Source organism: Myxocyprinus asiaticus, chromosome 50 (assembly GCF_019703515.2).
Source record: "Myxocyprinus asiaticus isolate MX2 ecotype Aquarium Trade chromosome 50, UBuf_Myxa_2, whole genome shotgun sequence".
NCBI lineage: Eukaryota > Metazoa > Chordata > Actinopteri > Cypriniformes > Catostomidae > Myxocyprinus > Myxocyprinus asiaticus.
This window is the reverse complement of record NC_059393.1, coordinates 17,980,951-17,996,852: the sequence shown is the minus strand read 5'-3', so window position 1 is coordinate 17,996,852 and position 15,902 is coordinate 17,980,951. Positions and strand designations below refer to the sequence as shown.

At 36.8% G+C, this 15,902-nt stretch overlaps 1 protein-coding gene across 1 annotated transcript in view; it reads right to left on the bottom strand.

Annotated features, from left to right (window-relative positions):
* Positions 1 to 13,717, bottom strand: part of si:ch1073-396h14.1 (disintegrin and metalloproteinase domain-containing protein 10) — a 32,786-nt gene extending 19,069 nt beyond the window's left edge. The window contains exons 1-6 of the mRNA XM_051695062.1: positions 13,584 to 13,717; positions 12,734 to 12,881; positions 12,513 to 12,631; positions 11,499 to 11,654; positions 2,153 to 2,232; positions 1,418 to 1,537 (exon numbers count right to left, since the gene is read on the bottom strand). Of these exons, the coding sequence (XP_051551022.1) occupies positions 1,418 to 1,537; positions 2,153 to 2,232; positions 11,499 to 11,654; positions 12,513 to 12,631; positions 12,734 to 12,881; positions 13,584 to 13,656 (696 nt within the window). The 5' untranslated portion in view covers positions 13,657 to 13,717. The remainder of the gene's footprint in view (positions 1 to 1,417; positions 1,538 to 2,152; positions 2,233 to 11,498; positions 11,655 to 12,512; positions 12,632 to 12,733; positions 12,882 to 13,583) is intronic.
* Between the last annotated feature and the right edge of the window lie 2,185 nt (positions 13,718 to 15,902).

Sequence of the window (15,902 nt, the reverse complement as noted above, 5' to 3'; positions counted from 1 at the left end):
CCAGTGGGATCAAGGAAAGAACATGTTGTGCAACCCAATTCGAGGAGATTATGTACCAAAGCGGGGGGAAACTTTAGAGGAAAGGCAAAATATTATGGCCATTACCCTGAAGACATCATGTTGTTGGTCACACGAGGTTGAGTCAGGATTATTATAGTTTTAAATTTTTTTTATGTAGATTTTATTTCTAATTTAAATTTGTCCTTTTGATTTTAAGTTTTTCTAATTTTTCACTCTGTGTTTGTTAGTTTTAGTTTTTCAGTGCATTTAGTTTTTATTTTAGTTGTAATATTAGGTAATGCGTTAACAGATCGCTTTAAAAGCCATTACATTTCTCATGACTATCTAGTGTTATTACTGTCTAGTGGCATTTACATGTGTAATGAAGGCAGATTGTAAAGATTTCAAATTTTATAATACAATACGTATCAAAAACTATAATGAATATGTGGTCATTTTTATTTTACGTTTTTTTTTAATCATGAAAATGCATTTTAGTTTAGTTTTTCCTATGGTGCCATGATCCAGCCATGGAATAAAAATAAAAAAAGAGGTAAATCTGACATTATATCTCACAATTGCATCTTTATTTCTCATAATTGTAACTTTATTTCTAATAATTGCAGGAAATTTATATAAAATCACAATTACGAGAAAAAAGTCGCAATTGCCATAGTCACAATCCGAGAAATGTAAAGTCGCATTTAAAGTCGCAGTTGCAAGATATAAAGTCACAATGATGACAAGCAAAGTCACAGTTACTAGAAAAAAGTTGCAATTGCAAAATATTGTCACTATTACGAGAAAAAAGTTACAATTGCCATATATAAAGTCACAATCATGAGAAATGTAAAGTTGCAAATGCAAGATATAAAGTCACAATTACAAGAAATGTAGTTGCAACTGCAAGATATAAAGTCGCAATTGTGAGATATAAAGTCACAATTATGTTAAATAAAGTTGCAATTGCAAGAAAGTCACAATTACGAGAAATTTAGTTGCAACTGCGAGATATAAAGTGCACATATTACAGGGAAAGTCCCCCCAGAGAAACCTGGAGTTAAGTGTCTTGCTCAAGGACACAATGGTGGTAGCTGTGGGAATCGAACCAGCAATCTTCTGCTTAGCAGTTCTGTGCTTTAGCCCACTATTCCACCACCATATAAAGTCACAATTATGTTAAATAAAGTCACATTTACAAGAAATATAGTCGCAACTGCGAGATATAAAGTCGCTATTGCAAGATATAGTCACAATTATGAGAAAAAAATGTTTTCTTCTGTGACGGATTTAAAACGCCATACTTTAATTTCCAGTTATGCTAGTTTTTATTTTTAATTCAGTTAACGCAGATGTTTTTATTTTGTTTTTGTTAATGATAAAAACACTGGGTTGAATAGGGTTCTCCGATAGTCACCTGAGCTACAACAGCTTCAACACTTCCATAGCGTTTATAAAAGCGGTGGTCTGCATGGAGGTGAAGAAGACAGCTGGTTTTGGACTGGTCGACCTTCCGCTTTGACCTGGACACTGGTATCTGTTTAGATCACAAGACAGAGAGATTTCCCATACTTAGAACCTTGAGAAGGCACTGAGGGAGAACATAGGAAGGAGGTTCACATCTGTTTTTTCAATGTTGGCTCTGAACAAGTGGAAATTATGTGTTGTAGTAAATATGAGCTTAAAATACAGCAAAGATAGTTATCTGATTAAAAAAAGACTAGAAATTGTCCTTGAACCCATTTTGAGTAAGCGACAACATCTCTAATCCAACTCGGATCCTGAAACAATAGACAGATCGACCAGATGGTAGTCCATCACATGCTGTTCACTAACTGAGATCACCTGCTAAAAATATATCAACACAAGGTGCTAGAAGACAACATTACTGCCATTCAAGAACATCCATAAATCATAACATTGAATAAACTGAATTACATGGAGCAACATTACAAAGTGTTGACCCATTGTTGTCTCCTCAGCAAATATTTTAAGGAAGCTTTGAACATCTGATTTCAGAATTATTTCCAGACTTTCCAGGATGTATTCTTAATGAATTATTTCAGTATGTGAGGACACCCAGTCTCCAAACCCTAACTCAGAACAGGACTAAATTAGGAAATTAGGTATTAGAGGTGATGTCATGTCTGACCTCGTGATGGTTTTGAACAAGATGTTGCAGATGGTCGGCACCACAGAATCCAACATGACCGCCTCTCAAGGGAGCACTGTCTGTGAAAAAGTTACATAAAAGGGGTACATTATGGGTGTGGACTACTAAGATGTAAACAAGGAATAAAAATGCTAAAGGTTTAACTTGCACAAGATGGATTGCTGGTCTTAGCTGGTTTATGTTGGTTTAACAGATCTTACAGCCAAACTAGCTAACAAGTTCCCAAAACCTCTTTAAAAGCAGCAAGTCAAACCAGCCTGCGGAACCAGCTAAAAGCAGAAAAACATCCATGCTGTTTTTCAATTATTTTCTATGTAAACATGCGCTAGACAGATGTCTTGGACCGTTGCGCTGCATCTAGTTTTTTTCAGCATCTCGCATGGCAGGAGCAACTGTGTTTTTAGATGCCACGTGAAGTTAAAAATATGCCTCGAAAAACTTGTTCTGTTCATTTCGTTGCATTTATCTTTGTTCAGCACAAGAGCATCTTACCTTTTAGGATTTAAGACAACTGTGAGGTTATCCTAACTTTAAGATGTTATTTACGATGATTTTTAATAATTTTATTTATTTATTTATTTATTTTGATAATTTGAATGCTTCTTAAGTTTTTTCTTATCTATCTTAAGAAAAAAAGATAAGACATTTTTTTGGGAATACAAAATATTCATAAATTTTTTCTTAATTTAGAAATTAAGAAGAAGAATTTTCTTCATAAGAACGTTTCGTGAATCCAACCCCAGGTCTGAATGGGCCCTGAGAACGGTTTTACGAACGATTTATGCAGACAGCAAGTGCTTCATGAATAAGCCCCAATACATTTCTTCAGTATTGGTGTCCTGAATAATTAAAGACTAAATCACAGCAAATCAACACACAGACCATTCCGACAAAGACAGATTGTGGAACTCTTGGACCCTCTTGTACAATCTTGAAACTATCAATTTATTGCAAAACCAATGTGCTTGCTCAAGAAAGCATTGAGAGATTATATTTTTTGTCTGACCTCTGTTGAAAAACCACATTGTAACATTGCAGCAAAGAGAAGCGTCCCATGTCAATTGGACTGTGACTAAAACAGATTTTGTTAGAGAAACTGAGTAGACCAGACTATTAGGCCTCATAAACCAAAATACTCAGCTTTAAGTAAACTCTTTATAATAAAATACTGTAAATATATTTTCTGATAATAACCAACTCTTTTTCTCTTTTTATGTACCTTATTCACAGTAGCGCCATCTTTAATTTTTGATGGGAATGAAAATGAGGCTGTGAGGGATTGACTTCAGTGGGTTGTGCTGTTGTTTAAAATGTTTTGGGATCGTTACCCTAACAGCACATAAAAAAAAGAACATCATTCCATGAAATTTCTACTGACAAAAAATTCCAGAAAACATGAATTGTGGAAAATCAGAGATTTATACAGCTTTATACAGTGGATGCCACTGAAGAAACTGTAAGTCTATCCCTTACAGCCTTGTTTTCTTTCACGTCAAAAATTAAAGCTGGCACTACTGTGAATAAGGTCTATTCTTCTTATTATTATGTTGACTTGAAAAAGCCAACATAGATTATTCTACAGACATGGATTAGGGTTTTTTCAAAATCCCTAAACCAAGACCAAAATTCTGACTGTAACTCATCCTAGAGCTTTCAAGCTGCATGCAGAAACTCAGCACAGACCTTTGACTTTTCAAACTGATCAGAATTATGGTTTTGCACGGTGGACAACCTAAAATACACAAAAACCCATAGACTTACAATGATATAATGTTCAAAGTGGCCAAGACTATAGATACAAGCTGTGCCCCAAACAGCACACTATACACTATGCACTTAATATGGACTTAACCATGTAGTGTATTCATTTTCAAAGTGTAGTATTGTCCAAAATGGAACACTTAACGGTTACTACATGGAAGCATTTGCCGTTTAACAGCTGACGGAAGAGACGTTTCAAGCACAACATGATGTGTTGCCGCTAGCTTTAGCGCATTAGTGGAACTCAGTTCAACACTTGTATCTCAAACAACAAACATATTCACACAGCGTGGTGTGATGGTAAAGCATTCAACTTATATATGCAAGGTGCTGTCTACACAGAAGTTTCACTAGCTGCTACATTCTTCATTATTTACAACTGTTTTGTCAGACCAGCAGCACAGCCAGGTAACTCCGCCCCTCCCGCTATGTACGGCAAGCCGCGTACGCTGAGTGCATGAAGTGTCCAACATTTCACACTTCGTTTTGACAGCTGAAAAAGTGCATCATCCAGGTACTTAAAGTACACTTCTTTTTGTGCTCTTTCAGTGTAAACATACTACTCGCACTACTTACACTACAAAATGGTGTAGAATAGTGCAGAAGTGTGTGGTTTGGGATGCACCTAAGGTCGGCAAGGAGGCCCTGCACACTCGTGGGGGACAGCAAAGTGCTGTTACCATAGTTACTCATACATTCCTATGAGGAAAACGGGGAGAAATATCCGATAGATTTGGCTTTTTTAACAGCGAAAAACTATGCCAAAAAAACAGAAACTGATTTTTTATTGCCCGCCAACTGTCAGAAATATAACCCCAAAGAAGAGCACTGAGGCTGCAATCTGCTGAGCCATAAAGTAGTTTCTTAGCAGCGCCAGGCCACCCCAAGAAGTTTACGTTTATGACGGTCACGTTAATATGTTGTCATTCAAATGGTATCTTAAAACATTCAAAGGATTTGATGGTTAATGAAATGACTGTACACATAAAATAGCTAAAATTTCAAAGCAACTTTACCAGAAACCCTTATTTACTAAACACTTTGCCAAACCGAACTCATCGAAAAATACATCTCCATAGAAATTCTTGATTGATTAAAGCATGAAAAACAATTAGCAGCGCTCCACTCTGACCATGTCAAGTTTCCTCGTGTATCTTGTCTTGTTTTCTGGTGTTAACTCATCATTATATCTCTACTTGAACCGCTTTTGTGATTATATGATTATCGATTTAGTTTTGAAACCGCTCGGATGTTTCCCAAATACATTAAAGCACTTAAAGCATTTCTGTCAGTTGGCAGGCAATAAAAAAATCAGTTTTGGGTTTTTTGGCATTGTTTGGTGCGCAAAAAACTACACAACAGCTTTTTGACATATTTTTCGTTGTTAAAATAGCCAAATTTGTCGGATATTTCTCCCCTTTTTCCTCATAGGAATGTATGAGTAACTATAGTAACAAGGCTTTACTTTCCCCCATGCTAAACCACACCCCCAGGTACGATGCACTGCCGACTGTATCTATTCAAACTCCAACTGTCAAAAAAATGTAAAAATTCAAATGTAAACAAACCTACACAACGCCTTTTATCTGCTTTAAATGTCTCTTTTTCTCTTGCTTTTTTATCCATCCATCCGTCCGCAATCTGTCTGTCTGCCAATCTATCTATCAAAAATATCTTAAACAAACTTTCAGACAAGGCTTTGTCAAGCCAACATCAAATCTTCTCTTGACTTTTATTACTTATTGTAAAGCGACCTTGAGCTTTGGGAAAGGCGCTATATAAATAAAACGTCCTTCTTCTTGACAAACTTTACCTGTCTAGTTTGTTTCATTCGCGTCTTAATCTGAAAGTATCAAAGTTAATCTTAAATATTCAACTGGATAAATCTAAGACTCCTGCAAAAGTTGTAATGCTCCTACAACATTTTCCACAAATGAAAAACATTTAGATCATGCTGCTTTACTATTCTTCTGAATAAGAAATCTGACGCTACCAAACATTCCCATTTAAACTTCACAAACATGTTTGGTTTAGCTGTACTGATTGTTTGCGATACCAGTGTCTGCTAACCCCAACCAGACATAACAATATAGGGCAACATAGACTGTGTGACCTTAAACTCAAGGTAAGTGATTCTCAAACCTCATGGGAAAGTTTTGCATGACAAATTAGTTTTCTGAAAACTCTGTATACAGACCCAGTTTAAGAAATACATCAGATTAAACATTAATTTGAAATTAGTTGCTGAATAAAATACAGGCATTGTCTAGAAGGCCATGCACAGTAAACAGAGGTTTACATTCACAACAAACTGGTTAAGTTTAACCTTCAACTGTGAATAAAATGACTGGGAGTTTAGTAGGGAGTAAATGTCAGGTTGTTCCTCTTACTGTAACTAGAGAAGCAACGTGATTGGATCACAACATTCTGGTGCGCAGGAGTCGACCAATAGGAATCCTTCAATGTGAATGAGTCCCACAGCTTGTCTTGGGTCATGCTTTAGATTATGATCATATTAGTTTCTGTAAACACTGAGGCCGATTGGTTTGTTCATGGATCGAGAGAAATGGAGCATGTGAGAAGCAAGGGTAAATGCCGTGCATTGACCCATTGATGGGATTACTTCCAGACTTTGGCTTCATCCTTCGTACCTCTCTTTCAAGTATTTGCGCATGTGGAGACAAGGGCAAAAAGGTTTCAGGAGTTGTTTAAGAACAATACTTGAATATAGCAAGAAACAATCCACACTGGAGGGAGGTGGAAATTAAAATGATTGTTTATCCAAGAAAACATTTGTGGAATCAAAGACTGCATGCCTAATCTGAGGACCAGACTTTGTAGTTTTGACTTTTTTATCCAAACAACATGTAATTTATTAAATTACTTTTACATCACATTATTAATTTGGCAGACACTATAAAAGCATTCAAGGTATACATTTTTTCAGTTTGTGGTTTCCACAAGATGATCTTGGCATTCCTAACACTCTATCAGTTGAGCTACAGGAAACATAAACTAAGAAATGGCAAAGAACTGATAGTCAAATTCAATTGCAGTGGCTTGGCAAAAGCAGTCCAATTTGAGTGTTTACGTCTGTGTTGCTCAGGCAGTTGGTGCTAATTGGTTGGTCCAGTTTCACAGGAGTGGAATCTAATCAATGCTGCCCTTCTTCCTGTTAATTTTACCTTCAAGATGGCAAAATAACTTCTGGATTGTCCAGAAATACATGAATCAAACACATATAAACAATAGATCTGATTTGTAAACTCAACATTTAATCGTCAAGCGACTTGATCAGGAAATCCGTTAATTGGTGCAAATTGTTCCAAAAGTGAAAATGCGTTGATTTTGCATTTTTCTTATTCAAAACAAATTTAGGGTTAGGGTTATTCAGGCTCATTCAGACTGTAAAATCAGCAATAGTAGGTTGAAAGTTTTGTTGCTGAAATCAGTCTATGATTACAGAAAATCTAACCACTGCTCCCGGTGGCCGAAGCTGGAAGTGTTGTTGAACATATGACAACGTGTGAGCTCCAGCTTCAGGCGGAAATGTCCTCAGAGTTGTAAAGCGTGTTGTCTTTTAGTTGTAAACAACGTAATACAGTCAATAGGAATGCATTTTTCATTTCTACTCCCTTAACCCAAACCCCGACCCTAAACCTAACCGTCAGTGGAGAAATAATGTAGTTTATGAGCGAAAATGCAATCTCAGAATCACACTCACCATTGTTTATGTGAACACAATTACTTCCTGGTTTCAATGGAACTAGAACCCGTGTTTTGTAGGTTGCTTGTGCAAAGTGCTATTAGTAGTGCTAGAGGGAAATTAGTTCATGCTTGAATGGGGGATGGCACTTATCAGTAATTTAACTGAATGTGGTTGATTTTAGGATGCACATACAATGCAACATGTCGATTTGCTGTGTTCATATTGCACAAATTTGTTTACATTTGACTAGTGACTCAGAAATCAGTGCAGAATCTTAAATATACAGTATATATTTTGTATTATACATCATAACTTTCTTTGTGTTCTTTATCTTTGTTTTCCATTTAAAATAGTTTATTTCCAGGTTTAGCTCAGTGTGGTCTCACACATTTGAACCCCACTGTACTTTTTAGATACATAGGGAATGTTCCTAACTTACTAAATGGAGCACCTAAAATGTACATTGGGCACCTTGCAAAACATGTCATAGACTGTAGTGATGAGCTTTAAATGTATATGAATTACTAGTATGGCTTCTGGAACTATGGGAAATGCCCTAGAGTAACCTTGTAGCCACATGGGCATGGCGTGATCACATGAACACCAGTATCCACATGTCTTTCTGGCAATGTTTACCTCCCGTTATACAGAGACAGGGTTGTGTCTTTTTTCTTTTTTTACCAGAAAGAAGAAAGAAATAAACAGATACAAGTGTAAACACCGGTAATTACATCAAAATGATGTTTTTTCGCAACAGCTCTCACGTGCATTCAGTCAGATACACTTTTAATTAGCATTACAAATTATGTTATCAGCTATATTTGAGAGAAAAGTTCAATTTAATCATTTTAACTTTATTGACAGCTTGCACTCGAGCTGGCATGGACTCTACAAGTTTGTGTAAAACCTGATGATAAGAATGTTCCAAAGAGCTTCTTGTGTGCTTCAATAGAAAAAAAAAAGCAAATCTAACTTTTTGTATGGAGTTAACATGATCAATGTCACAAATTTGCTTAAAGGAATAGTTCACCCAAAAATGACAATTCTCCCATCATTTCACCCTCATGCCATCCCAGATGTGTATGACTGTCTTTCTTCTGCATAACACAAATTAAAGATGATTTTTAGAAGAAAATTTCAGCTCTGTAGGTCCATAAAATGCAAGCAAATTGTAGCCAGAACTTTGCATCTTCAAAAATCACATAAAGGCAGCATAAAAGTAATTCATAAGACTCCAGTGGTTAAATCTATATCTTCTGAATCTGAAGCGATATGATAGGTGTGGGTGAGACACAGATCAATATTTAAGTCCTTTTTTACTATAAATCTCTACCTTTGACCAGCCCCGACCAGTAGGTGGTGAAATGCACAAAAAAATATGAATCACCAAAGTGGAGATTTATAGTAAACAAGGACTTAAAAAAAGGATTTGTTCATATCCCGAGGTTACCAGAGCCGGCCAGATCCAGCTCCGTTCCTGCTTGATGTCAGACTCCACTGCAACATGTCTCTGAGTGATGATGACTAAATGCAGCTGGTGCCAGCCAGACATCACTTCAGTCTATAACGATGGACTTTAGAGGATGAACTGATGCCAACTCCAACCATAAGACATGGGATACTTCATATGCCACTGCGTGAACCTTGGACCTCACCGAAATGACCTGCCAGTTGAACTGTGATGCACCTCACTGATCTCTGCCTGCTTCAGCTTGGTCTATTGATGGACTACACTCTTGAAATGGATCAGGAAAATCTCTTTTTAATTTTACCTTACATGACAGACATCTTTTATCCTGGTGGTACAGATGTTCAGACATGGTACTTAAACAATAATTTCCATCTCAGTTGGCAGAGGAAGAAGATTACGAGGATTTAATGGGCTAAGCTGAAGAATAATTGTATTATGATCTTAATCAACCTACATTCTTCTGCATTTTATTCATTAAGACTTTTGGGCAAAAATGGACCCATTTGAGAGATTTATTAGATATATTTCTATTCCTTTAACTGTAGTTATGTGTAACAGCTGTGGGTCACTTGTGTCAACTACACTGAAATTCAATAGCAAATGTGAGCTTTCTCCTTGGCCAAAGAACTGTGAACATATCCAAGCATTTAAAGTCATCATGACCCAAATAAACATTTATCATATTTACTGTCTTAATACATGATTCTAGTCTTGTTGAGAATGATTCATAGGTGCAAGAAAAAAAGTTTGCCTCTATATTTTTCATCGAAATGGAATAACTTGCTCTGCCTTTTTGGCTGACATCACCAAGCCCTCTTATTTTTAAGCCCATCCACTCTGACAATATGTCATATACACCGATCAGCCACAACATTAAAACCACCATTAAAACCTAATATTGTGCAGTTCCCCCTCGTGCCGCCAAAACAGCGCCAACCTGCATCTCAGAATAGCATTCTGAGATGATATTCTTCTCACCACAATTGTACAGAGCGATTATCTGAGTTACCGCAGACTTTGTCAGCTCGAACCAGTCTGGCCATTCTCTGATTACCTCTCTCATCATCAAGGCGTTTCTGTCCACAGAACTGCCCCTCACTGGATGTTTTTTGCACCATTCTGTGTAAATTCTAGAGACTGTTGTGCGTGAAAATCCCAGGAGATCAGCAGTTACAGAAACACTCGAACAAGCCCGTTTGGCACCAACAAACATGCCATGTTCCAAATCACTGAGATCACATTTTTTCCCCATTCTGATGGAAGATGTGAACATTAACTGAAGCACCTGACCCGTATCCGCATGATTTTATGCACTGCACTGCTGCCACACACAGTGGCAGTTCTGTGGATGGAAACCCCTTGTTGATGAGAGAGGTCAACAGAGAATGGCCAGACTGGTTCAAACTGACAAAGTCTATGGTAACTCAGATAACCGCTCTGTACAATTGTGGCGAGAAGAATAGAAGAATGCTATTCTGAGATGCGGGTTGGTGCTATTTTGGCGGCACGAGGGGGACCTACACAATATTAGGCAAGTGGTTTTAATGTTGTGGCTGATCGGTGTAGAGACTATTTTTAGATCAAATGAATTCCTGAATTCCTGAGTCCCACTCTTGACGCTTGAAAAAAATTTAAGCAATTAATCATGTCCTCGGACCATAATATGGAAGACTCCTACCATCGAAGCAATTAAAATTTGAAGAACCACCTGTTTTCAGCAGGAGACAGTAATCAAAACTCCAGCTGCATAGGCAACTCGCAGCTGTACAGAGAACAAACCACACTCGCCTTGCTTGACACTAGCGACAAGCAGCTCAAGATGAGAAAACGTTGTTGCATTCAAACACAGCTGGATTGAGCAAATTTCCAAATGGTGTGATTTTGAGACGTGTTTTTCAAACTACATTTAATTTGAGGGGCTTACCCAGCCCCTACTATATACAAATAGTTGTGATTAATTCGATTAATTATTTTCCATATCATGTACTTAATTTGATTTTAAAAATTAATCGATTAACAGCCCTACATACCATTTATTTTTTCTAAATATCCCGTTTTCACATAATTGTAGTAAAATAGGTTGTGAAAGTAATTTCACGTCGACTTTAAAGTACAGCTTTTCTTAACATTTATGTTCTTTGTTAGGTGTGTCCTATCAAAGCTAATTAAGAAAGTGCATAAATAAATATATGTACGTCAAATAATTAAAAACAATTTTCATGCAAAAATGATACACAAAATATTTCCAATTACAAGTAATTCTCCAGCTAACACATAGGAAAGGACCATTTAAATTGCAAGTTTTTATTTAAATTGTGCACTTCGCTTAGACTAAATCACATCTTACGCCCACTGAAGGAAGAATTACGATTTTCTTAACTTACCCACATCGTCCTCATGATAAATGATGGAATGGTGGTCAGATCTCATGGTTGTAAATCTGTCAATGGGCTCCACGTAGAACGTGCCATTGGCTGTTGTGATGGAGCCTTCAAACTGACCCTCAATAACAGAACCTTCACATGAGGATTCATTCTCATCTATGAGACAGAGCAGAGAATAGTTTCATTGTAGATATTATATTGTGACATTTGGTCAAAGAGCTTGTGACTACTGTAACTGTGATTTGCCATTTAAAGGCAGGTTCACACTGCGCAATTTTGGCTATGAATTTGCCATCAGAATTTGTTTTTTGGAAAATGTAAAAGATTTTTTTTGTCATAGGGCAAAGTCAGCTGTCTTTGATCATTTAGTGTCATATTTTCACCAACGGACAATTAATTGCTTTTGCGATGAATCTTTGTTGGAAGTACTGGCAATGTCCAAAATTTTGCAAAGCAGTTGTGCAATGTGACTGCTCTTACAACGGCCAGATGGCGTCACCCCAGTCAATGCTGTCAATCATGACAATTGGTACCAAAGTCTAGGTTAAAATGTGTATCGTTCAGTCTGGAATAATGTTGTGGAGTGCCATGACTTTTACCCAAGATCTCACTGGGTTTATATTGTAAAGTCTGACAAGCAACAATTGTAAAGGACTGTAAAAATCCTACAGTGTGCACCTGGTATAAGATGTGTACCTGGCATAAGACGTGCTCCTGGGTCAACATCTTTTGTTGATCCTGGCAGGAACCACATTACTGTCAAACAAACACAGACCTAACCTTAACCCCAACCCTAACCTTCTTCTAAAATGTATGGTTTGATAAGTATGTTGTTTCAGCCCCAAGCCCAGCCCTACATTCTGATTGTTTGATAGGGATGTTGTTCCAGGACCAACAAGGATGTTGATCCAGGAACATGTCTTCCTTGGCAAAATAACAGTGGCCAAAATCATGGTCATCATGGTGACAATGTAATCATATTGATACAACTATAAATGTTTTTACATGTTCCACCTTTTAGTACTCCTGAATATATGTGAGAGAGATCCCCCATCTGAGTTTCATCTTCTGACTGGACCTTGAAATCTTCTGTGAAGCCATCAACATCTTGTTTGAGACGCAAGTGGAATACCCTGCAACAAACCAATGATTACAAAAAAGTTATAAAATTAAGTGCTAAACTCATGTAAGCATAGTATACTGTAGATGTCTGAATATCTTGTAGAGTTCAGTACCTTTGAAAGGCTTTGAAGTCTAGATGAAGCTTTTGATTACTCAGATGAGTTTCCCGTTTGATGCGCTGGTGTTGTTCTTTTAGGAGCTCCCTGTCATAAGACAGGCCTTCATAGTGTTTTATGTACTGGCTGATGTCTTGTGAAGCTTCTGAAAAATTAAAAAAATGAAAGAACTGGCTATGAAATAATCAAATGTATATATATTGTGTATTTATTTGCTAGCAGTCAATTAATGACAGAAGCCCAACTTGTTTTTCACACTGAGTGAAATACATATTTACATTTCTGCGGAAGCTTCTATCCAAAGCAAAATAGATAAAAGTGCTGTCGTCACAAAAAAATAAATAAAAAAAAAGCCCACTGCCAAGTCTCTATGATATTCTGGTTCCTATATATGGCTCGGGTCCCTCCTTCAATGTAAATCTATTGTATTTTTTCCAACCCGTTTAATGGTTTGTCAAATTAAATTCGTAAGTCTAAACCCCTCAGAATAGTATTAGCACATCTGTCCTCCACAAGCCACACGATTTGAGGTTCAGTCATTTTCATAGCACAAATGGTGCATATTACAAACTGTTAAATACTTATGTTTAAGGGTTTGTTCTAATCCTTAACCCCAAGTATGACCAATAGAATTGTTTTAGCCTGCACCACTAACTACTATTCAAACACTAATGATTGAAGTTGTTACTTATTTCTGCATAAGAGAGAACAGTTTTTGTGAAGACAATTGATCTTGTGCAAACTAATCCAAGAAGGAGCCAAAAACTTCAATAATCCAGACAAAGTCCTTCTGTGACTACCATAAACTCCACCATCTGCAAGCCAAAACAGTCAAGTGATGTCTTACCTGTGAAATGTCCTCTAGATAAAAGATAAATCAGCAAGCAAAACTTGGAAGCACTCAAAAGTGTGGCTATCATGTCTCCTTCTTAACTCACTTGGAGCTTGGAACATATAATGAGAGAGAGAGGAATGTGTCTGGTTTAACATGCCTGAACTATAATGTGACTAGACATATTCAGACTTGTAGATCTGTTTTGGAGAATGTACACAATTTGGATGCAATTCATAAAGTGTAATAGGAATACTGTTCTGCTTAGAGAAACATGTTGTACAGGTTTGTTCTCAGCTTTTATGTTGTAATGTTAGGTATAGGGTTTGGGTCGTACAATGAAAATTTTCTGACAGGATGAGGGTCCCCTGCATTCATGGTCTCTCAAGGCTTCAAAGTGGAATTTTTCTGTTGGGAAACGTCCAAAAATCCCATTGTTTAGTTGACTGCGGGCAAGAACTGAAATTCTCTTGGGTGTATGGTATAGTAATTGAATTTCCAGCTCTGCTCAAGTTCTGCTCCAAATGTCTCGATCCATCCGTGTTGATGTATTTGCAGAAGTGAACATGTGCCAGTGCAAACAGCCAAACATTGTTTAGACTTGAAACAATGGACAATGTAGTTGGACTGAAAACAAACCAGCAGTTGTTGGAAAAGAGGTCTGATTGAATTGTAGAGTGCATAGATTTATGAAGACCTCTTTGGCACATTTCAACGTCTTGATTTAGAACATTTTTTAAGTGATTAAAGTTTTAGGGCCAACAGGCTTTTCTAGGCATGTAAATCCAAGCCTGACTCCACCCTCAAATCCTCCTGCCTGGACGTGATTAGCCAGTGATACACGACCTGATCTAAGTTTATGACATCATTTACTTTGGGCTGGGGGTTACTTTAGAACATGGTAAACCTGAAACCTCATACACCAAATTCTCCACTAACCAGGATGTCATCTGCTATGAGCCACAAAAGACCAATGGAGTCAAACCAAATGTTCTTCCTGAGAAAACCAATGCTCCTCAGTACTTTTGAACTGTGTTGTTCATTCTTATTGGGTTTGTTGATCTTATGATTGTTATGTTTTTTAATTATTATTCCCAACAAGGGCCACAACTTGGTAATTGAAAAACCCATATCGATCAACCATTTATCTGGGCTGCGTTTCCCAAAAGTATCGTAAGCCTAAGTAGATTGTAGAAGACATTGGCGCCAATGGTATCTACAATAAACTTAAACTTGCAATGCTTTTGGGAAAGCATCCCAGATAAATGGTTGATTGATATGGGTTTTTCAATTACCAATTCTTAAATTTCGACTTTTGCCCCTCAACATTGCATTGTTACATACCTATTAAAAACTTTCAAGAAATTTTAATTAATTGTATCATTTAACACAAATCCAAATAAATTAGGCTACTTTAGCTAATTTTAAGATAGCAACTTAATGCACTATAACCCCTATACAGTATGTCAATTGAATAGACCTAGACCTTATTCACACTAGCGCCATCTTTGATTGTTAATGGGAATGACAACGAGGCTGTGTGGGATAGACTTACCATCTCTTCAATGGCACAAACGGTATAAAGCTGTATAAAGCTCCTAGATCATATCTGCTTTTCCACAACACGTTGTCTGGAGTTCTTTGTATACTGGATGTTCTTGGACAGATATTTTATAAATGTTTTGTCCGCTGAACGATCCAAAAACACTTGCAGTACAGCCCATAGAAGAGACTGTTGGCATTCCCATTAAAAATCAAAGATGGCGAAAGCGTGAAAAAGGTCTATGATTTCACATGCACGCTCTTACACCGATTATGCTTAAATACTATAACAGGTACAGGTAGAATTTGAAATATAAATGTAAGAATCTACCAAATTGGTTGAGATTATACACCAAAATAAAACATTCAGTAAACTTTTTTTTTTTTCACTTCGTCATTGGGTTTTTATGCGAGATGGAAACTTGGGGTTTATTGTTAGATTTATTAGTCATCTAAAAATCTAGTGATTAAACTTGCACAATGAGTGACCTTTCAATTCCCTAAACATGACATTTAAAATCATGGAAGTGCATCTATTTATAAATACCTTATAATCTAGATGTATTGAGCAATTTTGCCAAGGAGCAGGTGGACATAATGCCAGTCTTTTACTCAAACTAGCGTTGTAATATTCCAAATACAACTGAAGTCATAAGTTAACATACACCTTAGCCAAATACATTTAAACTTTTTTTTTTTCCTCTTCACAATTCCTGACATTTAATTGTATAAAATATGCCCATCTTAAGTCAGTTATTATCATTATTTTAAGAATGTGAAATGACAAAATAG